Source organism: Myotis nattereri (genome assembly GCF_964212035.1).
Source record: "Myotis nattereri genome assembly, chromosome: 5".
Classification (NCBI taxonomy): domain Eukaryota; kingdom Metazoa; phylum Chordata; class Mammalia; order Chiroptera; family Vespertilionidae; genus Myotis; species Myotis nattereri.
In genome coordinates this window covers 72,821,692-72,849,004 of record NC_138080.1, presented here as the reverse complement: position 1 = coordinate 72,849,004, position 27,313 = coordinate 72,821,692, and the positions used below count along the sequence as shown (strand labels likewise).

At 54.8% G+C, this 27,313-nt stretch overlaps 1 protein-coding gene across 2 annotated transcripts in view; it reads left to right on the top strand.

Moving 5' to 3' along the window:
* Positions 1-8,620: 8,620 nt before the first annotated feature.
* Positions 8,621-27,313, top strand: part of UNC5A (unc-5 netrin receptor A) — a gene marked incomplete at its 5' end in the record, with an annotated part of 57,179 nt that continues 38,486 nt past the window's right edge. For both annotated transcript variants that reach the window (XM_081092062.1, XM_081092061.1), the window contains one exon: positions 8,621-8,690. In XM_081092062.1, coding sequence (XP_080948188.1) covers positions 8,621-8,690 — 70 coding nt within the window. The remainder of the gene's footprint in view (positions 8,691-27,313) is intronic.

The window sequence follows — 27,313 nt, the reverse complement described above, 5'->3', positions numbered from 1 at the left end:
CCCTCAGCTGGCCCTCAAGGGGCCTGGGCAGTGGGCTCTGAGGACCAGGGGTGAGCAGAGAGAAATGTGGGTAGGGGTTGTCAGGAACCTCTTAGGAGGGTCTTGCTGTGGGTTCTGGATTCCAACATGGCTGCCTTTTCAGCAACCCTTCTGCAAGTGACCCTGAACAAGGTGGCTACAGAGAACTCAGCCTGGGCCACTCTGCTGAGGTCTCCCAAGTGCCTGTTGGGTAGCAATGTGCCCTGGGCAAAGCCTGGAACTGATTAGAAGACTTCATTCAACTGGCACTTACTGGACGGGGATGCTGCAGGTGCTGCCTCAATGCCCCGAGCCTCGGAGTTCTCATCTGTAAGATGAGCACAGGGATACGGTAACACGTAGGACATGGGACAACTTATGGGGTTTAATTAGAGACAAGAGTTCAAGATGCCTTGTAAACGATACCCATCCATCCACCCACCCATTCAGCCAGCACCTATTTTTGCAGCGTGCGCAATGTGTTACAAACGTAAGCGATGATGAACAAGGAGAATTTAGAGACCAAGTGCCCGGCTGAGAACCCAAGAGTCACCCCTATGTGCACACACCCCCCTTCCTGACCAGTCGCCACCTCCCATTCAGCACACTCTTCACATACTTGCACACCACACACGGGGCACACGCATTCTTCTTCACAACCATGAACAGAACACACAGCATCTCAGAAACCGCCCACGTGCATGAAGACGACTGCCTGGCTTCTCTGTTATCAGGAAGTGAGGAGGCCCCGGGAAAGGGTTTCTATATTTATTTATTTGAAAGCTTATTAAAATCCTCACCTAGTCTCCGTCACTAGTGCAGTGTTATTGGAGCCTCCCAGTGTCTGTGTGGGAGGGTGAGGATGGGAGCGTGTATATCTGCATATACGTGAGAGAGAAGCCTTTCCATGCATTGGTATGTAAGGTGCACTGGCCTGTGTGCATCTGTGTGCGCATGTGTGTGTCCGGGTATGGAGTGAGGGGTGTATGTTATGCTCATGCTTCTTAGGAAAACCTATTGTGTTTTCCAACCTATTTTTCACTATTGTCCCATAAGTAGCCCAGAAAACATGTTTTTTTCCTAATCGCCCCCTCTCTGAGATTGTAATGGCACAGACACCTGGTATATCTGTTCATGTAGATCTGTGCTTTGTATGAAGAAGGTCAGATTTTTTCCACCCACCTCCACCTTCAAAGAACCAATTTCTGTCCCCCTTGGGGGGAAATATTGCCCCTTTTGAGAATTCTTGATGTAGAGCAAGAGTGTCTGGTTTTAAGGGCCTGTGATCCTGGTATTATTGCCATGATTCAAAGTCTTAGGGGCCCAAGTGAAACCCCATGAAAATGCAGGTTCCTGGGCCCCACCTGGAGATCCCAGAGTAGGCCTGGGAAGGAGTCCAGAAATCTGGGTTTAACAAGCTCCGAAGGGATTCTGACATGCTGGCTGAGGGAGGACTCTGGGGCAGAAGAAGGTTTAGAATAGTCTGGGGCCATCTAGCCTGAGGGGAGAGTGCTTGTCTGGAGCCCCTCCCAGTCCCAGAGAACTTGGAATAACCCACAAAGGCTGTGGGCCTGGCCATCAGAGACCCCCTGTATCAGAGCTGCCCCAGGGCTCCCCAAAGGAGATTTGAGAGCCCATCATCCTGACCAGGACTTAGAGAACACATGATGAAGAGTGTGTCCCCAAGACCAGGACCATGTGGCTTGAGTCTAGAGCACTGACCCTGTGCCTGTACCCCATTTCCATCTGTTTGATAGAGCCACAGATTCCCCTCTCCACAGACTGGAGCCTCCCTTCTGGAAGGCCCAACCTCCCCCCTTTCCTGGGGATTCAATGTGCCAGGCACTGGGAGAAGAGGCAGTTTTTCTCGCCCTGCCCACCAGACCAGCCCTGGAATTGGAACTGGAGCTCCAAGCTGTCAAGGGTTGGAACCCCGTCTGGGAGTTGCCAAGGAACTGGTAACAAATTCAGTTAAAAACAGAGACCTCCTACCTGGCCCGCCCTTTGTGGGTGCCAAAGAAAGGCCCTGCCTCTTTGGAGGACTGGACTGGTACCAAGCCCAGCCCTGGGTGTCTGAGTGATCAGGACAGAGAGGACCGATTGACTCGCTGTGGGTAGCGGCTCAGTAAGGGGTCACCACGGGGCAGAGGGGAGCCTGGAGGAGGGAGGGAGGGGCCATGTGGTGGCTGAGAAGGGAGGTGGGCTGGGGGCAGGAGTCAGGGCATGATGGCAGGAGAGGGGAAAGTGAGATGAGAGTGGATGGGAGATGGAGATGGAGGAACCTGGAGAAAGAGCAGGCAGAGGGGGACACTGCAGTCTGGTGGGGAAGCCAGGAAGGCATCCTTCTTCCTCTCTTAAGCTTTTAGAGGCACCAGAGCATCTTGCTAATTGTTCATCTCCCAGAGACGCTAATGAAATTAACTCTGCAAAATGCTCATCAGGTCATCTGCAGAGGGCACGGTGCCAGATTTCCATTTGGTCCAATCCCGTCCTCCTCCTCCTCAACAACTCCTGCCCCTTCCTGATAATTTCCCGCCCCCTCCTTTTCACAAGGCCCCTCAGCAGGAAACACCTCACCTCCAAACCTGCCTGCGAGTGCCCACTAGAAATGGGGGCTGCGTAGCCAGGGAAACCTGAGTCTGAGATGCCACAGAGCTCATGGAGCTGGAAAGGTTGTCTCTGGGTGTGAGCATTTCTGTGTGTGTGTGTGTGTGTGTGTGTGTGTGTGTGATAGCAAATATATCATAGGAGCATGCATCTCCAATAAAACCATTTGTTAGACCGAATATTCCTGTAATCACTCAGCAAGCATTTCTAGAGCAGCATTGAGATTTAAATCCGTGTTCTGTCCCTGACCAGCTGAGTGGCTTTAGGCAAGTTACATCCCCTCTCTATGCCTCAGTTTTTGTATCAATACAATGGGGACAATAATCACATCTACTTCATAAGGGGCTATGAGAATTGAAGGCGATAAATCAGGTAAGGAGCTTAGCCCTGTGCTGGGCACTGGGTAAGGGCTCAAGAAATGCCCGGCACTGTCCTTGGTCCTGAAGGCTACAAGCCACGATCTCAGTTGCTGTGCTGAGGCGAGGCCCAGGCATGGATGTGAATAATCTGTGCAGGAAAGAAGTAGGGGCATGCGGAAATGTTTTTACATGCATGTAAATATATACAGGGAAGTTATGCATTTTTAGTGATTGTGTTCAGTTGCAGGTATGCCATACACATGTGTGAGTTGGGTGTGGGAAATGCATTTATGTTAGGAGCAGAGACTTGGTGTTGGCATGCTGTGTGTGTGAGTGTGTGTTTGATTCAGGGTATTGGGGCTGGGTGTTGGGGTTCTGTGTACAAAAGGGACTGGCCCAGATGTTGCTGGAGGTCCTCTGAAAGGGTTTGTTTCTAGTTCTCTTTTCCCTCTCAGTCCCCAAACATTCTTCACGTGCCTGATGATCTGGCAAGTGAAGAATGTGTGGGGGTTACACCCTAACACAACTGGGAGGATACCTGTGTCCTCTCCCACAGGCTGCAGCTTCCCCCACCGGGTAGCATTGAGCCTTGTAAACAATATGCACTGATAAATGCTTGCCTTCGCCCGGGAAAGGCCCTAGAACAGGCATCTAGAAAGGATAGTTCTGTATCATTCTCTCAGGTGCAAATAAAAGAAACTCAATGGGCTCAAACAATAAAAAAAGAAATATACTGACTCATGTAACTGGAAAAGCAGGGACATATCTGACAGCTTCAGGAGCATCTGGATCCTGAGTGATAAACCAGGGCTCAGAATCTGCTCTTCTCCTGGCACAGTGGCAGCTCCAGAACCTCCTTTCCTCTGCTCCAAGTCCAGCAAGAGAAAAAATTCTTTCTCTCCTTAGTTCCAACAAAAGTCCTAGAGATGGGCCTCCGTGGCTTGGCTTGAGTCATGTGTGCATCCCTGAAAGAATCCCTGTGGTTCAGGGATGTAAATGCTGAGTGGCCAGGACTGAAGCATGTGCCATCCTCTGGAACGTGGGGTGGGGTAATACCACATGAATCTCGAGCATTGACAGTGGGGAGGGAACACAGGGGGATGCTGCTTCCAGAAGACGGAAGCTGGATGCTGAGCATTGGGTAGGTTTGAATGCTGGGATCAGGGCAAGGGCCATCAAGAACCAGTGTGGGGTTGCGAAAAGCAAGCCCTGCCTGATGAACTACCTTCCTGCTGGGTGGGTTATTGGCCTGGTGGATCAGGGCAATGCTGGAAGCTCCTGGTCTGGGGCCCTGCAGGGCATCTCCATTTATTTTGTGGGTGCAGCAATGAGATGTGAATTGAACGATGGTGTGGGTAGAGGTTTCCCAAGTGGATGAAAAGAGAAGCTGACTTACTGCCCTGGAGCAATTTGCAAGGCAGGCTCTGTCCTTGGTCCTGCCCTCAGCCACCTGTTTAGTAAGGCCTTGGTGGAAGGTAAGTATGACTCCTAATCTCGTCTGAGGGTGACAGGAGGCTGAAGAAAATAACAAGGACCCTGCCTGCAGCCTCCACACTCTGAAAGAGCTCCATATGGAGAAGAGGAATTAGTCGTAATACAATGGAATAGAAACGTGATGAAATGAAGTCTCTGCATTTAAATTCAGAAAGCCAGCAACTCAATGGCAGGCGGGGAGCACCCAGTTGTTGGCAGCACCTATGGCAAAGACCCAGGGCAGTGTGCCTCAAAGTGCGGTCTTCAGATCACTGGCACGGGTAGAAATAGCCGGGGGAGGGGGAGGACTTGGTAAAAGTACAGATTGCTAGACGCCTCCCAGGCATCATATTGGGATAGGGCATGGCCTGCAGGTTTGCATGGTAACTAGCATCAAGGGACCTTCTAGCACACCGCTAAGTCAGTGATGCCTCGCCACAGGCTCTGAGGTCCCTCAGTCCAGTGGGCATTAACAGTGCGGCCAACAGCTGACTGGGACACTGCTTATGCATCAGCCACGTGGGCAGGAGATGTGCCAACCCCCTCCAAGAAGTGCCTTCAGAAGAGCAGCCTTGCTGTAGAGTACCTCAGTGCTCCAGGGTGTCCAAGCCAGGGCCCCAGAGCCCAGCTGCCGTGCCAGTGGCAGAAGCAGAACTATTTGGCCCGGAGGAAGAAAATTCACGATAGACCCTGACTTTGAGTTCTGAAGTAAAAGAAGAAAAGGGCTGAAATAACAGAAGCAAAAGAGGTAGCAGACATGCTTGATGGGGTTCCAGAAAGTGAACCCAATGAGAAGCAGATTCTTGTTCCCTAGAGAGAAGAAACTCCTGGCCAGCAGAAGGGTCAGGTGAAACCTGCGCCCTGTCACTGGGATTTTGCAAGAGGGCTACAGACACTTGTTGGCAGGTACCACTTAGATGGGGTTTGGCCCCTCCCTCCCTTCAAGTCGGAGGCTCGAGGGAAAAGGAGGTTGGAGATGCCAGGAGCATTCCTTCCATTTGGCCACCTACCCTCGGGTCTGAGACAAGTCCTTCCTGACAGCCCTCCTGAATCTTAAGCAGAATTCAAGTGAGATGTGCACTCCCCATCTCTGCAAGGACATCCTGCCCCCTTTCCTGACACTCCCTGAGTACCACTTGGGAGAGGACAGCTGAGCTGAGATCTGCATGACTAAAAGGGACCAACATGTGACAATCTGGGGACAGAGTGTTCCAGGCAGGAAAGCAAACAGGAGGCACAAAGGTGGAGATGAGCTTGGTTGCTGGAGGAACACAAGGAAGGCCACAGGCCAGGGCCGAGGCTGGCAGGGCACAGGTCGTGCTAGGCTTGAAGCCTGTGGTCATCATGAGCACCACTCTCCATGCATTTCAGGTGCTGCCTTCCAGGCACATGGCAGGATTGCACTTTCTGGCCTTTTTGGGGTCAGGCTGGGGGGGCCAGTTCTGGCCAATGGATTGTGATTGGAAGTGACATGTGTCCTTTCTGGGCTGAGCCATTGATTGCTGGTGGGTGTACTTCCAGAGCTCCCTTTTCCTGTTCTTCACTGACCAGCAGGGTTCCAGAGAGTGGCTGCTTCGTCAGCCTGGGCCGGTGAAGTGAGAAATAAACCTTTGTTGATTTAAGCCACTGATATTTGAGGACTGTTTGTTACCACAACGTAACTGCTACACAGCGAAAGAGAGAAACAGAGAAGTGAACAGATCAACCAAACTGGACAGAAAAGGAGAACCTTTGCTCTCCTGTACCCAATACCTTACTCCCAAATTTTAATCCCAGAGCAGAAATTGCAGGAGGAAATGTAAGGAGGGTGGACATTGAAATCAAGCCTCCCCGGGACCAATCTCAGCTAGCCCTGCAGTCATGGCATAAGGTTGGCCTTAGGCATAAGGCACTTTTCTTCCCTCAAGCCCAAGTTACCTCATCTGTATAATGGGAATAGAATGTTTATTTATCAGGATTGTATGTAAGGAACAAACCAAATTATAAATGCAGGAAAGAACATAGCAGAGTCCAGCACACACCATTATGATATCATCTCATATTCCAGCCCCTAATCTCAGTCCTTCATCCTCAACCACCCCCTACCAGTACTCAAACCCTGGTTCCTAATCATTTCCCCTCCTAGGAGCTCAAATGCAGGTTCTGCTACTGTTTCACCTCTCCTACCCACCTCTTCCCTGGGAGCATGGTGGGGCCCAGGCAAACACTGCTCCCCCCGACCCTGCTCTCTCTCTCTCTCTCTCTCTCTCTCTCTCTCTCTCTCTCTCTCTCTCTCACACACACACATACACACACCAGTGGGCTAGATCAAGCCCTCCTGACACAGAGTACAAACAAGCAACCCCCAAAGCAGAGTGCAAAAACCAGAGTCTGGTGCATATTTATGGACATTTTCATCTGGGCTCACATGAAGTTTAAATATTTTTATTTTTCAGTTAAAGATTTTAGGTCAGAAGATTTCACATGCAATGGCTTCTATTGAAGTCTATGGGAAAATTGGAAGATGTGGCCAGTACTGAGCCATATTCCACACACACACCCACAAAGGGCACCTGGAGCAGAAGAGCCAGCTGTCTCTAAATTTAGCTGGGATCCTGTGCCCGGTTCCCAGCGCTGGTGTTCCTCCCTGGCACTGAAGCCGAGTGCCTGCAAGTGTGTATCTGGACACTGGCTGGTGATTTTTATATAGAGTTAAGAGAAAAGCAAAAACATTTCTCATAACTCTTTTCTATCAATACTGGGAAACAAAAGACAGACCGAGAGAGGGCCTCGTGTTTCAAGAAATATAGTAGACCTCATATCTCTTTGTGGAAGCCAAGACCATTCTTATACCGCCCAGCGTGCAGTACTAACATGTATTATCTTCCGGCCGCTGTAGGCGTTTTAGTTTGCGACTCTGCCCTCTCCTTTCTCAACCCCCTCCCGACCCAGCGTAGGGCCCCTTTTTCTGACCACTCGCCCCATGCACAAGGTGCGCGTTTCTTTTTTTCTTTCAGGGCAACCCTCTGTTTATTTAAACCCGAATAGGGAAGGGGGTGGGGGACAGGAGCCTCCAGCAGCGGTCATTACTGGAAGGCTTCAGGAGACAACGCGACTTGCCCAAGGTCAAAGAGCTAGAAGGCGGAAGCGCCTAAAAGCCGTACCCCAGGTCTCTCTAGCTCCCAAAGCCCACCTGGTTTCTTTACGCCCACATCTCCAGCGCTGTGCGCGCTCAGGGCGCAAACACCGCGCGCCCAGTCAGCTATGCTGCGCCCTGTTGTTGTTTTCCTTAGGCGAACGGCGCCGTGGCTTAGGGAAACCTTGGGGAACGCTGAGGTGCACCAGCCTACGTGCTTGGGACTGCGGGTGGCTCCGACTCTGGCCAGCCAGGGCACCTCTGCGGGCTGGCCGGGAATCCGGGCGCTCTCCCGCAGTCCCCTATCCAAGCCGCGGGCTGGTGGCATACCGCGGCGCGCTGGCGGCCTCGGAGCGCGGCTGGGAGGCGGGAATGGGGTATGATGGAGGAAGAGGACTGCAGTGGAATCTGCCCCGGGCACCCCTGCCCCGGGCCGCTCTCTGCAGGCTGGGGCTACTTCTCGGTCGCCGCAGTCTTGGGCCCCTCCCGAGCCACCTGTGCGCAGGCTGGCGGGCCCGGGAGAGGCCGGATCCTAGAAACGATCCACTCCGGGTTTCAGACTTCTGTCCTTGTCCCTGGAGATCGCGCAGGGCGGTGGGGGACCTTCTCGCCCACCACCCCAACCCGTTCCCCTGGAGAGCCTAGGGCACCGCCAGGAGGGACCCCCGGAACTGGCGGTGGCCCGCGCGCACAGCGCCAGGCGGCCCGGCCCCTCCTTTCTTCCCCCGCCCCGCCCTGCCACCGCCCGCTCCGATATTCCAGTCCGGGTTTTGAGGCGCGCGCCGGCCCGCTCCTGGGCTGCGGGCTCCGCACGGCGGCTGGCTGGGTGCGCGGCGAGGCTGTCGCTGCGCTCCGCCCTGGCTGCATTGCTGCGCTCCGGGTGCCCAGGGGAGCCACGCGCCGCGTGCGCCCCGTAACCGGCCGCCCGTGGGAGCGCAGTCCGCTGGCATGGGCCCCGAGGGCGCCCCGGGCAGGGGCTCTGGGCTGAGGCGCTGAAAGTCGCCCTCCCGCCCGCGGGGCCCCGCGCCCGGCTTGCCCGCCAGCGGCCATGGCCGTCCGGCCCGGCCTGTGGCCAGCGCTCCTGGGCATAGTCCTCACCGCCTGGCTCCGCGGTTCCGGTGAGTCACATGCATGCTCGGGGGAGGTTTGCGGGGGACAGTGTGCGCGAACGCTCGCTGTTCTGGAATTGGGGAGGGGGGTGCCCCTGACCCTCATTGCCGGACCCAGTTGGGAGCCCCCCGAGGCCAAACTTTGCGAGGCGGGACGCGGGGGCCGCCTCTTATTGTTGCGCAGCTTCCCCGCGCGCTTCCCCGGAAGCCTGGGTTCTGCCAAGTCCAGGAGCAGCTGCTAGCGCGCGGGGCTGGCGAGTGTAGAAGCCCCACGCCTCAGGGGCGAGGGAAGTTTGCTGGTTGCCGGCCCCAGAGCAGGGTCAGGGGTTTGAATCAACGCCCCCGGGGAAGCCTGACTTTGAGGGTTTTGACCACCCCCCAGTCCCCAGTAAATCAAGAAGGGCGGTTAAGATACCTCTTCCTGGTAGCATCTGCCTCAAACAGCTACTCACAGTTCCTAGCTTGGGCACCTGGCCTCTGCCCACGTCCAGAACACAGTGTCCTCCTCTGTCTCCGCCACACACGCTCGCACACGTACACACTCAGGCGTGGAGGCGCATACACCAGCCCCCAGCCCTTGCAGCCTGCACAGAGCACTGCGGGTCCCCCACTGGGGCTGTGGCTCCTGGGCCCCCTGGTTTGTGGGGGCCACAGTTGTGTATGGTGGATTCACTGCCGCTTCCCCATCTCCCGTTTACTACACAGCCCTTCCTCCTCCCTTTATGTCCCATTGGCCACCCTAACCTGCTTGGTAACTCAGCCCTCAACCCACCTCCTTTGGGGGGGGGGGCGGGTCCCCTGCATCCTTTGTCTGCTCTCCCTGAGCTTCCATTCAGGCTGAGCTATTGAGTCCTCCTGATCTCTGCCCCCCCCCCCCACTCATGCACTTAGCAGAGCTGAACTTATTTATGAGTGTAGGGGGAGGGGGTCATATATGTGATCATGGGGCTTGCCCTAGTAGTTCTTGATTCTTGCTGCCCCAGGAACCTGTGAGGTGCCCCCTCTGCTTGGCCAGGCCATTTTTAATCCCAGGGGTGTCAGGAGGGAGTGTTGGGCTTCCTGAGATTCAAAGCCAGACTGATCGAAGATCAATGCGTGATTGCTCAGAGACCAGTCAGATGATTGAGGCTGATAGCTGTTTCCTTAAAGGGACTCTGTGTAGCACATCCTGCACCCACCACTGTCTGGCCACCCTACTATGCTGCCCCTCAGTCCTCCACCTACCACATCTCATCCTCTCTATATCCCTTCTCTATCATCCCATCATCCCCCCCAATCCTCACTTTAACAAACCTTTCTGCACCATGACCTCCCCTTCTAATCCTGACCTAGCTGGGAGACTGCACTGCCTCTGGGTGTGTGTTCATATTACATACATGTGCATGTTAGGAGTATATGTGCCACACTCAGGGTGCAGCTGCATCACTAACCATCATGAGCTGCAAGCGTTCATGTTCCTCACTCAGGGAAGGTGTCTCCAGATAACGAGTAGGTGCCCAGGGGAAGGCTACGAGTGAGCCGTGCGAGAGGGCTGTGTGGTCATATCTGCATATTGCCCATGTAAGCATGTGTGAGGGCTGTGAGTTGGTATGTGTGTCCTGGTGATGACAGGGCATGGCAGTGCATGCAGTACTGGTCTGTGTATGGCCTGCCGCATGTGTGATTGTTGTGAATAGTTGCACAGGTGAGCATATGTAGGTAAGGGGGTGATGGGTGCTGGTGAAACGGAGAACCATAGCCTTGGGGGTGGGGGGTGCCACATGGATTCCTCAGGAGGCTGCAGAGTTGGGGGACTGTATCCCTGGTTGGTGGGACACCTGTTGAGGCCTGGCCCACGGTTGTCCAGGGAGCTGGCTGGTGGGCCCCTGTGCCATAGGACTGCTCTGGAGCAGAGCCTCCGGGCATCCACTCACAGGCCTGTGGGAGGAGCTGCTGAAGGGCCTCTTCTTCTCGCCTGGGCCCCTTACTATTGTCCTACTATTGTCCTCCACAGGCTCCAGTCACTTGTACCCAGACAGGCTGGCCCTACAATGACCCCTGCTCCTCCTGCACCCACCCATCAGCTCCTCAGCAACATCAGCCAGGGTGAAAAAAAAAATGTGTGTGAGTGGCCAGCAGGGGGCGCCGGGGGGCCAGCACAATGGCAGCTTCCTGCTCCCCAGGCTGAGCGTCCACCTTGGGTCACACAAAAGCCTTCCCTTCAGCACATGCACCCAGTAGGCCCTTTCTGTGCCTTTGAACACAGCGACCCATCTGTCTTATGGGGTTTTCTCATTCATATCCAGTCACACAGCTGGCACCTGCTTCCCTGCCCCTGTGGGCCATGCACACCTGTAGCCTTCTCTTCACAGATCTTTGCAGTCCTGGGGAAGGGGCCCCATGGGGACTTGACCCCAATAATTTGTCCTGGTGGCCTGGCCGCAGTGGCTCAATGGTTGAGCTATGAACCAGGAGGTCACGGTTCAATTCCTAGTCAGGGCACATGCCCGGGTTGCAGGCTCAATCCCCAGTGTGCAGGAGGCAGCCAATCAATGATTCTCTTATCATTGATGTTTCTGTCTTTCTCTTCCTTTCCCTTCCTCTCTGAAATCAATAAAGATATATTTTTTAAAAATAATTTGTCCTGGTGGCTTCTTCCTCAGGCCCCAGCCCCATTTTCCGGGCTGGTCCTGGACCTCTCTCACCCCCCAGAATGGAACAGTTGGTTGGGGGGATGGTGTCTTAATTCTTTAGGGCTAAGAAATACCCTGCTCTCACTCACTCTGCCTTGGGGATGGGATGGACTAGGCTTTGGGGCCCCCCAGGTATCCCCAGAAGAGGTCTGGTCTTCTGACCCCCTTTGCCTGTGTTGGGAGGGGCTTCCCTTAGGAGCCCAGGGATTGGCATTGGTTCAGATATCACCACCACCACCCCCCCTCCCTGGTTCCTGGGAGCAGCCAACTTTGGCCTCAGGCATGAGCCAGCTGCCCGAAACTCCTAGGGCCCCCACCGTCTTCTATCCATTCCTCCTCCCTGGTGCTGCTCTGAGCCACAGATCTGCAGACTCAAATCATTCAATCTATAAGATGGGGGACCCCTTCTCCAGGCGAAGGCCCTGTGCTGGCCTGGGCTGCGGCCTTGGAACACATGTCCACACACATACAAGCTTGGGCCTGCTCATTCCAGGCCAAACATCTCCTGCTGCCCTCCCTCCATGGGCCCTGTCCTCCCCCTCTCCCTAGTCCCCAAGCCCAGGGCTGAAACCTTAGAGTCTCCCTCAGCTCTCCCTTCTCCTTCACGCGTCATTTCTAATTTGTCACCAAGTCCTCCAGCTCAGTCCTACTTGTGACATTGCTTGTGTCCCTCTCCTCTGTCACGCCCCCAGGCTCCTTCCTTCCTCACCCTCTTACCTAGACCAATGCCATAGCCACCCCAACTCATCTCCCTCCTGAGCCTCCTCCAATTAGACTAATGCACCCGGTGCCCAGGCCGGAACCTGTATCTCCCCAGTGCCTGCCTCCAGTACCAAGCCAGGAGCCCTTAGGGAAGCTCCGAGTAACCACGCTTCACTGGGCTGATCCATTGGGAGGGAGGTGTCCTCTCTGGCTCTGCTGCTGGTGGGCTCTTCCAGACAAGCTCCAGTTTCCTCACTGTAGCTGCCTTGCCTTAAAGAAGCGTGTGCCCTCAACCCTGCCAGCCACACCCCTCGCCCCCCACCCCAACATCCTCAGCTCTATCTGTACTGTTCTGCTTATCTCAGCCCCCAGCTTTAATCCAGCCCCCTCCAAAGGCCTCCTCAACTCCTTCCAGGACCCATGCAGGGGCCAAGGCATAGTGAGGAGCTCTGAGTGGGCTACAGGACAGAGGTACTGGTTCCTCGGCCCTGGAGAAGCACACAGCCTGGGGCGGCTGCCGGAAGCCTCTGGCCTGAGCCACCTTGTTCACTCCAGTGCTTCCCACAAGTAGTGCCATTGTCTATGGCACTGGGACCCTGCTCTCAGCCCCCAGCATGCTCCCAGTCATGGCTAGTCATGTGCTTCTTTTTTCTCTTTATTTCCTTTTACTTGAGTTTGGGTTTTCTGGCTAGGCAGGGCAGGCTGCTGCAGCTGGGGAGGGGGAGAGAAGTTTGCTCTGCCCTCCCCCAGCAGCCCTCCCCATCCCTGTCCCCGAACGCAGACTGCCCTGCTCCAGGGTGACTGGAAATGGCACCTGTCCAGGGCAGGGATGAGCAAGGTGAGACCCCACCATGGAGTAGCTGTGCTCCGGCCCCTCACACTGACGGCAAGCCAGCTCTCATGAGTTTCCGTGTTTGTGGGTTCTTCACACAGGTTCTATGTCTACGTCTGTTGACTAGGAACCTCCCTGCTCATCCACCCCTCCCAGGTGTAGACATTCCCAGATGGGTGTCTTCTTGTGCAAATTATGCCATCCTGGGTCCCAGAGCTGCAGACTCGACCCCCTGAAAGGTGGAGCTGAGGGGCACTGAGCAGTGGTCTTACTCATCCTGAAGGGACACTCTGTCCCACCCCCATCCTCAGGGCTGGAGTCGACACCAGACTTGGTCTGCTCTGGGCAGCACTTACTTGGGGCTCCTGGTTTAGGCTGAGCCCCAGGAGAGCCTGTCCCCAACCATCCTTTCCACCCAGCTGAGTGCTCAGCTTCCTGTGACCAATTGTACCTGCCCACCCCTTTGTTCTTCTTGTCTGCTCCATGGGAGTGGCATTGGAGGATCCTCCGGCCTTTTGGGGAGCCCCAGCCCCCTCTTCGTATCAGATGAAGTAGAAAGGGCAGGGGTTTTGGAGGCAGATGGGCCCTGGTTTCAGTCTAAGCCACCTGACAAATAACTTCTACTCCCCAGCCTGTTTCAGATCTGTTGAATGGGGTCACCTCTGCTTCCTGGGGTTATAGTAATAAGCTGATGGGCAACATAGGGAGAGCCCCCCAGGGTGGGCCCTGACTTGGAGCAAGCACCTATGGCTTATTTGTCTCCTTCCTCCATTTTCCTGGCATTTGAAGGGGCACAGTTTAAGACTGGTGGGGTCCAAAGCTCAGAGATAGGAGAGAAGGTCCCTCTTGTGAGCTGCTTCACTTCTTACTGCTCCAGCCCCAGGCAGGAGCCCTAGGCTGGAGTCATTGCCTCCACCGCCCCCACCCCCCACCCCCCATCTGCACACTCACCATCCCCTGCAGGGACTCAGGCCTGATTCAGACACAAAATCCTCCAAAGTGTACAGAGCTTTGTTCTGTGAAGATGATGATTTGGGCTCAGGTTGTCCTGGAACTGTGTGCTGGTGATCATCTTTGACACACAGAAAGCGAGGGTGGGAGCCCTGGATGAAACTCAATTCTAGTCTTGGCTCCGCCATTTTATTGCTTTGTGATTTTGGACAAATCACTTGACCTCTCTGGGCTGTTTGCTTCTTCGTATACTAAAGGATTGGACTTGATGACTCTACTGGGGCAGAGGCTGGTGCCCAGGCGGTTGCCTTGGGAGCCTGGGCTAGGGTGGACTGTGCACTCAACAGCAGGTTCCCCCAGGAACTGCTCACACCTGCCCAGCACCTGCTAAAGCCACCAACCACCCTGGCAGCAGCTGCCTGCATTGCCTTAGAGCCAGGTGTCTGCTACTGTGGGACTGAAGGTGGCAGTGAGGTAGAAGTAGGAAATTTGAGTCCCTGCATCCAAGCCAGGAAACAAGGCCCTGCTTTAGCTGATGAACACCGCCAGTGGCAAAAACAGCCCTTCTTAGGGCCCCCAGAAGGTCAGAGTGCCTGAGGCCCACCCCTTCCCAGGCACTAATGTCAGATGTAGCAAGCAGCCTTTGGCCTCCAGAGCCAGAACCCCAGGCATGTGGAGGAGGCGGTGGGCTGAGTTGGCAGGCTCTAAGGTCTGAGTCTGGACCAAGGCTGGGACCAGGGTGAGGCAAGCGAGGTGCCTCAGGTGCAAACTTTAAGTCATGCAAGCGCAGGGTCAGCGCCTGAGAATAGGTGCCCTTGGCAACCGCTGTGCCTCACCCTCGTCCTGGCTGTGGATCCACGCCTCTTTATACTTCTTCAGTTTCCCTGCCACCCAAAGGAGTCATTAAAAGGTAGTTGTGCAGATTACACAGCCTGATGCATGTCAGTCCTAGCATACAGTAGGAACTCAATAAATGTTTGCAGTTGATGGTGATGATACGGCAGAGGGCACTGTTCTGTCCCTTCCTTGGAGGAGTGGGATGGTCCTTGGTGTCCTCTTTGTGGGAGAGGGTGCAGCTAGGGGTTCAGGAGGGAGGACAGAGGCCTGAGGGAAGGCCTCCATTTTGGGATGAGGACAGGCCTGGTGTCTTTTCTCTGCCCCTTTGACATCCAGGGTGGGGCATGTAGAAGCCCTAAGTGTCCCCCCAAATGTGGTTATTGGCTGGCCCACCCAACCCTGTTTGAAATGGGGAAAGGGGGAGACTGCAGAGCTCAGGAAAGGCCTGAGTGGCAGCTGCTCATCCGTAGAGTGGGTCACAAAGGAGCAAGTTTTAAGTCCCATTCAGGTGGGGGAGGGGCCCTGAAATCCCTGCCTAGGAGTGGGGCCATGGTGAAAACCTGGGGTGCCAGCATCCTGATGGGTGAGTCCCCAGCCCCTCCCCAGGCCTAGATGTCAGAGCTGTGTCTGTCTGGAAGGCTCAGGGTCACCTTGAGCTCCAGGCAAATATGTGGCTGGGATTTGGGGAGGGCAAGGCAGTCTAGATGGACTGAGCCTGAAGGACAGCTGCAGGGTTCCTGGGGAGGGCTTGGACGCCTTGGCCCACCTGTGCCCTACACCTCTCCAGCCAGCTGGCAGCCTGCAGGAAGGTACACCCCGAATTAGACCCTACCCCTCCTCACTGAGGCAGAGACCAAATGGAATTGAGGGGCTGCTCGTTTTTTCCCCAGGTCCCGACCCTCCAAAAGAAAGGGGCGGTGCCTTTTTTTTGGAGTGCTAATTTAGCGCCTGTGCCTGCCCAGAGCCAACCCCGTCCCTAAAACAGCCCCACCCCGCTGCCCTTGTATTTGGCGGGCGGGGTCCCGGGCTAGAGGGAGGCCTCGGGCCAGGTGGATTGCGGGACGCGGGAGCCGCGGTGGGGCGTCCGCGCCTGAGCCAATGGGAGCCGGAGTCGGGTGGGGGCCAGCGCGTCCTGCCCCGCAGCCCCCGCCCTGGGAAAGCGCGGTGAATTCGGCAGCGGTGCGGAGAAGGGGCGGGGTCCCTCCGCCCGCCAGCCCGCCCGGGGCCGCCCGCCGGATTAGCGGCTCTTTGTTCGGGGCCTGTTAACAAGTTCCTGGCTGAGCGCTCGGCTGCTACCCCGGGAGCCGGCGTCCAGCCTCCAGGCAGACGGCTGTCCGCAGAGGCCGTTCCCGGTTCCCGCGCCAGCTGCAGCCCCCGCCCCCTCCCCCGCCGCCTTCCCAGGCCCCGGCGACGTGGCTGGGTAGTGGGCCCCACTGGCAGCCTGGGGCGTGTGGGATTTGCAGAGCCCCGACTGACCTCGCCACGGAAGGGAAGAGAACGCCCCATCCTCAGAGCACCTCCTATATGTCAGGGGCTTCTAGTGCACCGAAATGAGGGAGGGCAGGCACCCCAAACTCGTGGCCATCCTGGGGTTCCAACAAGAGCTGGAGCCTTCCGTGGCTGTCACTTTTGTTGTTGTTGTTGTTGTTGTTATTATTGTCTTGGTGGTAACCTTGGCGTGCTGGGTGAGGGTAGTCCCATTTATCAGATGAGGACACTGAGGCTCAGAGGTGGCAGGGCTTGTTACTGCTTGGCCTGACCCTCCCCCACTCTGACCTCTCCCCCGTGGCTATTTACTCTCATGGCCTAGTTTGGTGCCGGACAGACTTGGAAGACTTTGATTCTGGGGCTGATCCCTCACCTCCAGAGCCTATTCCCCCTCTACATCCTGCCTTCTGAACCCCACCCCCTCATCTCCTAAACCTGGGCAGGGTTGTTGTCCAGATCACAGGAATTTTTATTACAAAACCCCTGGGGGTTATCTTTCTGACTTGCTTAAGGCCACAGGTCATGTGCCAAGCCACTTTCTTATAATGAGGGGGAATCCTTCCCCATAAGCTCTCCCAAATGGCTCTTGGCTCATCCTTCTGGGGCCACCCAGGATGGCTTCCCCCTTCTTATTTGTGTAAGACAGAGTTCCTGCCTGGCTCTCCAGTCTCTCAGCTGTTCCTGGTGTAGCATGGTTCTAAACCCCAACCCCCCCCCCCCCAACCCCCCTAACACACACACACCTCTACCCCTCACATCCTTGTTACCTGCCTCTGGATGTCAATCCTAGGAGCTCATCCCACTGTGACACAATGGTCCAACATGGACTACTAGACTAGTATAGGATATTAAGTGTGTCTGTGGCAAGTATTAGAAATCCCAACTCCAATTAGCTTAAGGCAAAAAAAAAAAAAAAAAAAAAAAAGACAGAGAGAGAGATTTATTGGTGCATGTAACTGAAAAGCCATGGGTAGCAACTGTGACTTCAGGCTGGTGCCATTCTCCAGCAGCCTCTCTCCTTAAAGTCCCAAGGTGACTGCCAGGAGTTACCAGAGCTACATCCTTGCAGGCCCAATCTGGGGGGCGTGGGGAGTGAGGAGACGGCGCATCGCTTCCCTGGGCCATCCAGCAGATGTCCAGGTCTTTCCTCATTGGTCCAGCTCAAGTGCTGTGCCCTGTGTGAGCCAGTCCGCACAGCCAGGGGTTATGGTTATGTAGTCGAGCCTGGGCCCAAGCCACCAATGCCACTGCCCTGTTATTCAAGCTGTTGGCCACCACTGACAGCTTCCTGTCCACTGAACGGGGATGGGCACCTTGTCCTCAGATTCAACCAGTATGTCATCAATACATTTTGGCCAAGTATTTAATAAAAATGTTGAATAGCACCCGGGACACAGCCTGAGGCTCAGTGATAAAGACCAGAGTCTGGATCCGCATGGGCTATGCTAGAAAACAATACCGGGCACTCAACAGGTTTTGCATTCCCTTAAACGTGCTGTCATCTGGTTCATGCATCTCCATTTGCTGATCCTGAGATATGTTATCAGGTGCCTGGCTGAGGTCCAGACGCACAGTTTCCAATCTGGCCATGATCTGCCAGAACAGTAACCTGTAAGAAGGGAAGCTGGTCTGGTGTGGGGGTCCATGGAGGCCCCAGCGTGACTTCCAGTGTCCCTGCTTCCCTTGGTCATCTGCCGCTGACCAGGAAGCCCTACCGGAATCGTGCCTGAGGTTCGTATCAGGGTCACCAGGCTATGGCGATTCCAGTTGTTGGGTTTTATATCTATCCAGCATTCATTCCCAGTCCCGCCAGAATGCCGCTTAGTGGGTACTTGGGGGCCCCTCATCTCAGCAGCAGGCACCATGCAAGACAAGTAAGTCATTTCCCCTGTCCTAGCTTCTTTTCTGCTTCAGAGCCCCCTTTTAAGCCTCTTTTTCCTTCTCTTAACAACCCAATTTCTCGCCAGTACTTTCCCCTTTTTGCTTAAATTTATGAGAATTGGTTTGTGTTGCTTGCACTCAATGAATCTAAATGATGCCTTCACCAAATCCAACTCTCTTTTTTGAAAACTAGACCGCAGCTCACACATCTCCTGCCCCATGACCGCTCCCACCCCCTTTCTCAGAGGTCAGCAGTGGGTTCTACAGGCTCCCAGCCAGGACCTGGTGATTGACCAGGACCAAGAGGCCTGACCTCATTCAGGACAACCGCTCGCCCGTGCTGCCCTCGCCTTCTGGTCTTGAGTGCTTTCTTACTAGAGTTTGTCCTCACTCTCCACTTCAGTGTCCTCGGGTGCAAAATGGTGGGGTGGTGAGGCGAGCTTCCCAGTGCCCCCCACCCCCGCCCCAGTCCGCAGGCCCACCCTTTCCTGGTCCCCTTCCTCCAAGCCCCCTCCGCTCCCACTAGCTTTTGCATTCCAAGCCTCAGCCTTGCTTGATCAGTTCTCTAGTCCCTGCCTCTCACTGGTGACTGTGTGCTTGGTTTAGGACCACCTATCCGTGTTGAGCATGTCCGGCTAGACTCTGAGCCCACCTAGAAGTCTTGTAGCTGCCCTGACACTTTTCTAGACTCCTTCTTCCTCCAGATTCTTCGGGATCACACAGCCAGAGGTTCAACTTTGAGACCTACTGGTCCTCTCCAGTCCCTTTCATGACCCTGGCTCCACTGGGGGCTTGTCTTTGGTGTGAATTGCCTGAAGCCTACCTCCCATTGGTCAGAACACCCTTCTGAGGATGGTCAGCATTCCTTCCCAGCCAAGACATGCAAGAGAATTTACCAGTGGCTCTCTGGGAGGGCCGGGGGACCAATTTTCATGGTGTAAATTCTGCCGCCATGGCCTATTTCAAGTTACCAATGTAATGTCGACCGCTTGCAAAGTTCCAAAAATTTTAATGATGGGCTTTCCTGAGCCAGGCTGAGCTGGTTCCAGCACATTGCTGTTCTCTGGCCATAGGAAGAGTGATAAAGGCTCCTTAAACTTCTACCTACATGACCCACTGGCCTCCTCAGGCTTGGAGGGGATGCTCCCTCCAGGCACCAGGCTTTTTGCTGGGCTGAGGTGTGGGGAGTCGGTTAAGGAACAACGATTTGTGGTTGAGAAGCAAAGCTCTAGAGCTGATGGTATAGGTTAGAATCCTAAAGTGGGAGACCTTAGGCAGGTAATTTCTGCTCTCAGTGCCTTGGTTTCCTCATCCAGAAAACATGGGAAAAGAAAGGCTCCTACTTCAGAGGGTTTCAAGGATGAAATGGGTTATTCCATGCCAGGCCCATAGGGGTGGTCTCCATGCTGTGTGGGTAGCAGCAGCTGTGCTCACTTTTGTCCTCCCTCTGTGACACACCCCTGAAGGGAGGGAAGGAGGGAGGGAGGGAGGGAGAGAAGGAGGGAGGGAGGGAGGGAAGGAGGGAGGGAAGAGAGGAGAGAGAGATCAGAGAGTCTGTGTGGGTGTGTCTGTGTGGGTATTGGAGGGGTGTGTGTTGGAGGGGTGCAGGGTCCTTGGTTGACAGCACAGGCAGAGAGCATCAAGGGTAGGGCCTGAAAGTCTGGAATCTTGGGAAGTGCTCATTTTGGGGTGACGAGCTTTCATGAGAGGGCTTGAGAAGGAAGGTTGACTTGGTAAAGGATGACTCACCCAGAGTGACTTGTTCAGGTATGACTCCTGACAGCCTGGAGCCAGGTGAGTCCCCAGGACTTGCAGCGGCTACAGTGACATTGAAGAGCCCAGACAGGCCAGCAAGGACAGCCTACGTGCTGGCCTGCAGGGTGGCCTGTAGCTTCGGGACTAGTCCCTGGCCAGCCTCCCTGTCCTCTAATCCCAGGTCGTGGGGGCTAAAGGCCAGAGGAGGATAAGAACTCTGCCTGCGACCTTGGCATGTGGAGGGATTGGGCCGGAAATTGAAGGGAGGGGGAGGAGCACACAGGCATTCCCTGGACAGCGTGTGTACAGGGGAGCTGGGAGGCACAGCCCAGTTGGGGCAGACAGTGCCTGTGGGGGACCAGCATTGACAGGGCTGGCTAGGCCGTTGAGCTAGGGGGTGACAGGCAGTGAGCAGTATTTAAGGAAGATTTATCTGGCAGCGCATGGAGGATAGATGGGAGCAGGGAGAGGCTGGAGGCAAGGAGACCAGCCAGGAGGCTGCGGCAGTCATCCAGGCAAGAAATGACGAGGGCTCCCTTTCCAGCAAGCGGGCAGCAGGGATGGGCCAGGAGAGATGGATGTGGGAGACTCTGGAAAGGAGGAGCCTCTGGGTGTTGCCTGTGGGGGACGAGGGACGGGGGAGAAACAAACATGATTCAGAGATTTTGAGCCTTGGGAAGTGATGTCAGAAACAAAATGATCAGGGAGAAGCGGAAAGAGCAAGAGGGCTCTACAGGGGGTGGGGGGCTCCACTGAACTCGCCCTGCCAGGCCCTCCCAGAGCATGTCCCTCAGGCAGGGCACTTTGGCCATAAGCAACAGAAAGTGGTTCTGGCCAGGTTAGGTCGAGGGAATGGAATGGTGGGGAGAGCTTGCAGGTGCAACGGGTAATGGAGGGACAGATGTAAAGTCATGTCCTAGGAGAGAGGTCCTCAAAGGTCAGGGTGGCAGTGGGCTGTCACCCTGCCTTCAGGGCACTGAAGGCAGGAGGGACATGGATTTGCTTTGTTCTGTGTAGCCCTAGAGGGCAGGGCCAGGGCCAGCAGATAAGACAGCGGGCTAAGGAAGACCTTCCTACAAGCAGAGAGCAGTGGGAGTCGGGGAGGAGGGGGAGGCAGCTGTGAGGAAGTCTGTGGGGAAAGGCCACACAGCTGAGACCTGGAGGATACCTGCGCCCATCAGAGGCAGGAGGAGCCACCTGAGGGTCAGTGCTCAGAAGCCTAGAGCCAGCATTAGGGAACTGGGGAAGAGGTGGGTGGGCGGGATGCAAAGGCCACTCGGAATTTGTAGAGCTGGGATGGAAGGCTCTCAGAGCCACAAGAGGCTGGGTCCCTGAAGGCTCCAGGGGAGAAGGAGCAGGAGAAGTATGAGTGCTTAGCGTGTGCAAAGCTCTTGCCCATAAGCTCCCCGTAGGGGGGCTTGGAGGGGGAGTGACTTTCTCACATCGCACGGCAGCAGCCACCTTAGAGCCCGGTCCCAGCCCCAACCCCTCTGGGCATCCATCTGTGCAAGGGGCTGGGGTGGAAGGCTCTGGGCCCCCTGAGCTTTTGAGGGAAATGGAGAGGATGGGCTGGGGGACAGGGCTAGGTGAGATGGGGCACCTCAGTCAGTAAGTAAGACTGATGGAACCCCTGTTGTGTGCCGGGCCTGTGTTAGGCACTGCGGATACGCAACAAGGCGGGCACCATCCCCGCCCTCAAGGAACTCGTATTCTAGTGGGAAGAGATGACCATAAACAACGGTCAGAGTCAGAGAATGAGGACTGCTCTTCAGGAGTTGGAAGGCAGACAGAGAGGCCCACGTGACCATGTGGCCACACGTGAACTAGATGTGGGCAGGTGGGTGGCGAGTTAAGCAAGATAGACTGGATGGTCAGGCCTCTCAGAGGAGGTGGCATGTGAGTTGAGACCCAGGTGACTGGAAGGAGCCACTGTGGGTACAGCTGCCTGATTCCTGGAGGGTCCATATGGTCTGGGCAGGGGAGGTGTGGAGTTGGGTGAAGGGAAAGTACTAGTATAATGACTTATCGCTGTGCTCATTTATACTAATGCCCCCTCAGCTCCCAGAAAGGTACAGAGTTGCTGAGGCAGGTCTGGTAAGGCAGTGGGTGTGAGGAAGATGACTCAGAGGTGGGGGTGCTGGGTGAGAGGGCCCAGGTCTGGGCTGGCAAGACACAGCCCTGGACGGGGGTTCAGGAGGCCCGGTCCCAGGTCTGCTCTGTGTTCAGGGTCTAAGCAAGCCCCGGACCAGGCACACTCTCTGACTCATTTGTGAAATGGGGAGAATGATCTAAAATGACTGAGTCTGAGCTGTCATGGAGCAGATCCTGAGGCAGGGGCGGGGGAGGGTGTGGGGAGAAGGCAGGACTGGCCATTTCTGCGCCGTCCTGCAGTCTCAGGGCCTCTGTCCCCACCACCTCCCAGTATCAACTACCGGCCTGTAAAATGAGCTGACGTGCAATGGTGTCTCACCCTCCTCTCAAGCACTTGATGCATTACGTTAAATTTATATAACATAAAATTAACCATCTTCAAGCCTACAATTTAGTAGCATTTAGTACATTCACAGTGTTGTGCAGCCATCATTTCTATCTAGTTCCAAAACATTTTCATCAACCCAAAGGAGACCCAGTCACTCCCCATTCCCCCCTCTCCCTGGCCCCTGGCAAACACCAACCTGCTTTCTGTTGCTACAGATTTGCTGCTTCTGGGTATTTCGTGTAAATGGGATCAAACAATATGCGGCCTTTTGTGACTGTCTTCTTTCCCTCAGCATGATGTTCACACACACTGTTGCCCCACAGGGTGGCATGTGTCAGTGCTGCATTCCTTTTCTTGGCTGAGTAATATTCCATTGGGTGGAGAGACCACATCTGGTTTATCCATCATCCTCCACTTGGGTTGTTTCCATTTTTTTGGCTATCGTGAATAATGCTGCTTTGAACACTCGCATCCAAGTATCTGTTTAAACACCTATTTTCAGTTCTCTTGGGCACATAAAGTGGAATTGCTGGGTCATGTGGTAATTCTAGGTTTAATTTTTTGAGGAACCGCCAAACTGTTTTTCTCAGGAACTGCACCCTTTTATGTTTCCATCAGCAAAGCACAAGGTTCCCATTTCTCCACATGCTTATTTCTGATACTAAATTCTTGTGAAAATTATTTTTATCCTCTCTTGGTGCTCATGCTTTATAAGTGCTTGGGTCTGGGGGGAGCCTGCCACCAGGCCATCCAGCCCCGCCTGATATGGGTCTCATTGTCCAGGATTGGCATCAAAGGGCAGGTTGAGGGACTGGGGCACCTAGGGGCATGGGAGCCTACTAACTCTCCCTGGCCCTCTAACCTCAAGCAGTGGGTCAGGCTGGCTGTCAGGGGAGGGCTGGGCCTCTCCTCTCCTCTGGGACCCTTGCTCCCGCCCCCCTTCCCTCTTCCTCCAAACTCTCCCAGCCTGGAACTGCCCTCGCTGCCCCCCTGCTCCGTCTTGTGTGTGTGTCTCGTCACCAGGATAAATGTAGCTGCAAACAATGCGGCGGGCTGGGTGCTAATTTGTCAGACGCAGTGCACGGCTGTGATTCCGAATACATTAACATTTTCACATGAAATCATTTCAATTTTTAGTGATTAAGAAGTATTTGTTTTAAAGCATCAGGGTGATTTACTGCAGGCCTGGGGGGCAGTGGGGGCAGGGAAGCCCCAAGTGTGATGTCATTCATGGGCACCAGCGCAAGCAGAGCTCACGCCAGTCACTCCCCTGTGCCCGCTGTGGGCTTCCTGGGTATGGGGCTGGGGGTGGCAAGGAGTGGGCAAGTCACAGGACCTGAGGTGGGAGGAGAGTGTATGGTCTAAGGGTCTCTGGAGGGCACTGGGTCCCAGATGCCTCAGCTCCCACGCCCCATCTTCTTCCCTCTTCTCCACATCACTCAAGCTTCACTCAAAGTCACTTCCCCAGAGAGGCTCCCTCTGGCCCTCTAACCTCAGGTAGCAGCCTGACACTCTCTGTTTTAGCTTCTTCATGGCACTTTCCAACATTAGGAATGATCATTATTGACTTATTTACATCTTTATTTTCTACATTCCCGCCCCCCCACATTAGAACATAAGCTTCTTGAGGGACTGTGGCCTGCTCACTGTTGTGTTCCCCGTGACTAGAACAATGCCTGGCACTAGAAGTTCAGTATTTGTTGGCTGGACAGACAGATGGATGGGTGGGTGGATGGGTGGGTGGAGGGATGGGTAGGTAGGTGGACAGATGATTGGGAGGGAGGGAAGGTAGATGATTGTTCAGGAGACACAGAAGAACCTCACCATACCACATGTCCTATCATCTTTGAGTCCAGCGCCCTCTGGGACTTGAGGAACCCCAGCCCTACGCAGGCAAGCGACCTCTGGGAAGTACACCTGGGAAGTACAAGTGCATTTGCAGCAGGGCTGGTACTCACAAGCTTCCACCCCTCACTCCTCCTCATCACCCCCACTCTTCAGAGCCTGTCTGTGCCTCCCTCTCTGGGCGGAGGGGAGTTACTGAGGGGTTCCCTAGGACTCTGTACAAACCAACTCCTCCAGGTCCCAACTGCTGCCAGCCTTCCTGGCCAGGAACCCCCTCCGCCTCTCCTGGGAGCTCCCAAGCAGGGTGGCCCTCTCCAGAGCAGCTCACAGGACAGCCAAGGTCTGGGCATAAAGGACATGCCGCAGGGGGCACATGTGTGGCGTGTACCTGCCTGTGTGCTGGTGTGACAGGATGTGCTCAGAGCTTTGCCGCATGACAGGCTCCTGCAGGCGCCTCTCTGTCATGGCCACACAGAAGGCCCTTCTTCACCCTCTGGGCCTCCCCAACTTCTGTGGCCCTGCACCCCACCCACAGATCAGACCCCTCCCGCCACCGACCCCAGTGAAAGGAAAATAACTAGAAGCTTTTATCGTTCAGCAGAAGCAACATCAGAAAACAATTATTGTTTTAATTACCTGCTGTCACATACAAGACAGCAAGGCTGTAAAGTACGATAAAACCTTTCACGTTAATGGACTGCCAGTCTGGCCCAGGGTGCGATTTACAGGACTGCAGCTGGCAACTCCGGTCAGCTGGTATGGAGTCCCCGGGCCCCTTTTCCGTGTTCCAGGGGCCAGGTCTTTAATACCAGGAGCCAGGGCACCGTTTTTGTCCACACCTTCTACCGACACAGGGATACTGGCCTTCTCGGCCCAGAAGGCTCAAGACGGCTTATACACAGGAGTGTCCTGGAGGCTCCATCCCCTGCAGGTGAACTTGGATCGGCCCCCCTTTCTGCTTCTTGGAAGACATGCCAGTGTTGGAGTTGGGGCTGGCACATGGGCCTGTCTTCCTAATTAGGCCCTCTCTCCACAACTCTGCTCTGCTGTGCCCACCCCCAATCCTCCAGCCACTCAGGGCCAAAGCCCTGGCACCATCCTGGACTCCTGGTCCTTCCCATAAACCTGGTAACCTTGAACTTTTCTTCTCCTCCCTTATCCCCCTTTACCTCTTAGAGCAGCAGTTCTCAACCTGTGGGTCGCGACCCCTTTGGGGGTCGAACGACCCTTTCACAGGGGTCGCCTAAGACCATCGGAAAACACATATATAATTACATATTGTTTTTGTGATTAATCACTATGCTTTAATTATGTTCAATTTGTAACAATGAAATTGGGGGTCGCCACAACATGAGGAACTGTATTAAAGGGTCGCGGCATTAGGAAGGTTGAGAACCACTGTCTTAGAGCCTGACCCCTGGCCACAGCCTTCTGGGGGAGTTCCTCATCTGTCATCCTGTCCCCAAGCAACCCGGCCCACGCTGTGCCTGCATCTTTCTAAAGCCCACCGTGGACACCCTTGCTCAGGAGCCAGCCCTGTTTTGTCCTAAGCACTTTCACATGCAGTCTCATTGAGGCCTTACAACAGAGCTTTGAGGAGTGCTGTCGTCATGCTCCCATTTTACAGGTGTGGAAACTGAGGTGTGGAAAAGGCAAATATTTGGCTGGTAGTCTGACTTCAGAGGGCTGGTCTGAAGACTAAATGAGAGAACAGTTGTGAAACCCCTGGAACAGTGCCAGGACTAGAGTTCATGCCCAGTGCATTTCAGCTCTAATAATAATTCTCATGGTTGCTATTGTGTTCAGCCTGCAGCAAATCACTTAATTTCTCTACTTACCTCACTTTCTACATCTGTAAAATGGGACAGTGCTTGCCTGTACCATGGGATAAGAGGATCAAATTAGACAGTATCAGAGTGTGTGGCTGAGGCCAGCGTGTGTGGTAGGAATTCTAAACCTGTTAGCTGCTGTCCTTGCTGTTGCCATGGAAATGATGGCCTGAAGTTGATGCTGTGAAGATAAGTTGAGTCCACATTATGCAACGCCCTTAATGCCACACCAAAGAGTTTGAGCCATTCCAGAGACAGTGGGAAGCTGCTGCAGATTTAAAATCAGGAAAGCCATGTGATCAGATCTAGGTTTTAGAAGGATCTTGGTGGCAGATCAATGAGTGAGAGAGCAAAGCTTAGCCCTGGAATGATCCAGATGAGGGCTGGCATGGTAGGGACTATACCAGCCAGGGTGAAGGTGGGCATGCAGGGCTTGGTCACCCCTCAGGCAGAAAAGGAGCAAGAGGACAGTTTGTGGTTTGCAAGGGGATGGCCTCTGCCTAGACTCATACCTTTTTATATCCTCTCTTCCCTGTCCAGTGCCCAGCACGGGATGGGCACGCATGTGGCCACTCTTGCCTCCAGGACATGGGTAATTGGCTAAGGCCCAGGGCCCAGCAGGGACATCTGGAGCTGAGGCCAAGTCGGAATAGGGAGGAACTCAGCTCAAGAGAATCATTGCCTGGGATTGAGGTGTGGCTTCTCTGAGCAACTGCAGGAGCCTGGCTTTGTCTCCTGGACCAGCTTGGGTGCAGCAGGCTAGATAGCTTAGGTCTGCCAGGATGGCTTCACTCATTAATTCATTCATCACCCACCCATTTGTTTATTCCTCAACTCATGTCTTCAACAAATGTGTGTTGAGCACCATCTCTGAGCCAGACCTGGAGAGGCTGGGGATAATGGGGGAACTGCACGCATGCCCTCTCACAGCCGATGTTCTGCCGGAGGACATGGGCAACGAGCCAGAGAACAAATGAAGAAATGAAATCATTGCAGGCTGTCGGGAGTGCAGAAGAGAACACAGAAGGGGCTGAGACGGGGTGCCCCTCCCCTCTCCTCCTCGCAGTCGCTGTCCTGTCTGCCTGTGAGAAGTGGCTCATGCTCCCCAGCCCCACCGAGATGCATGGTTGGCACTAGTCACCCAGCCTGCCCCATATGTCTCCCTGTCTTCCCTGGATTACTCCCCCATTCTGGCCATCACTTCAGAGCGCTAATATATTCCCCGGGGCCCAGGAGGGGCCATTCATTTAAAGATCTTTCTGTGGAGCCTTTTCCTCTGAGGACCCTGAGAGGAAGAAAAATGCCAGGAGAGGACGAAAAAGAGAGCGGAAAGGATCTGATTTCAGAACTCCCAAGCAGCA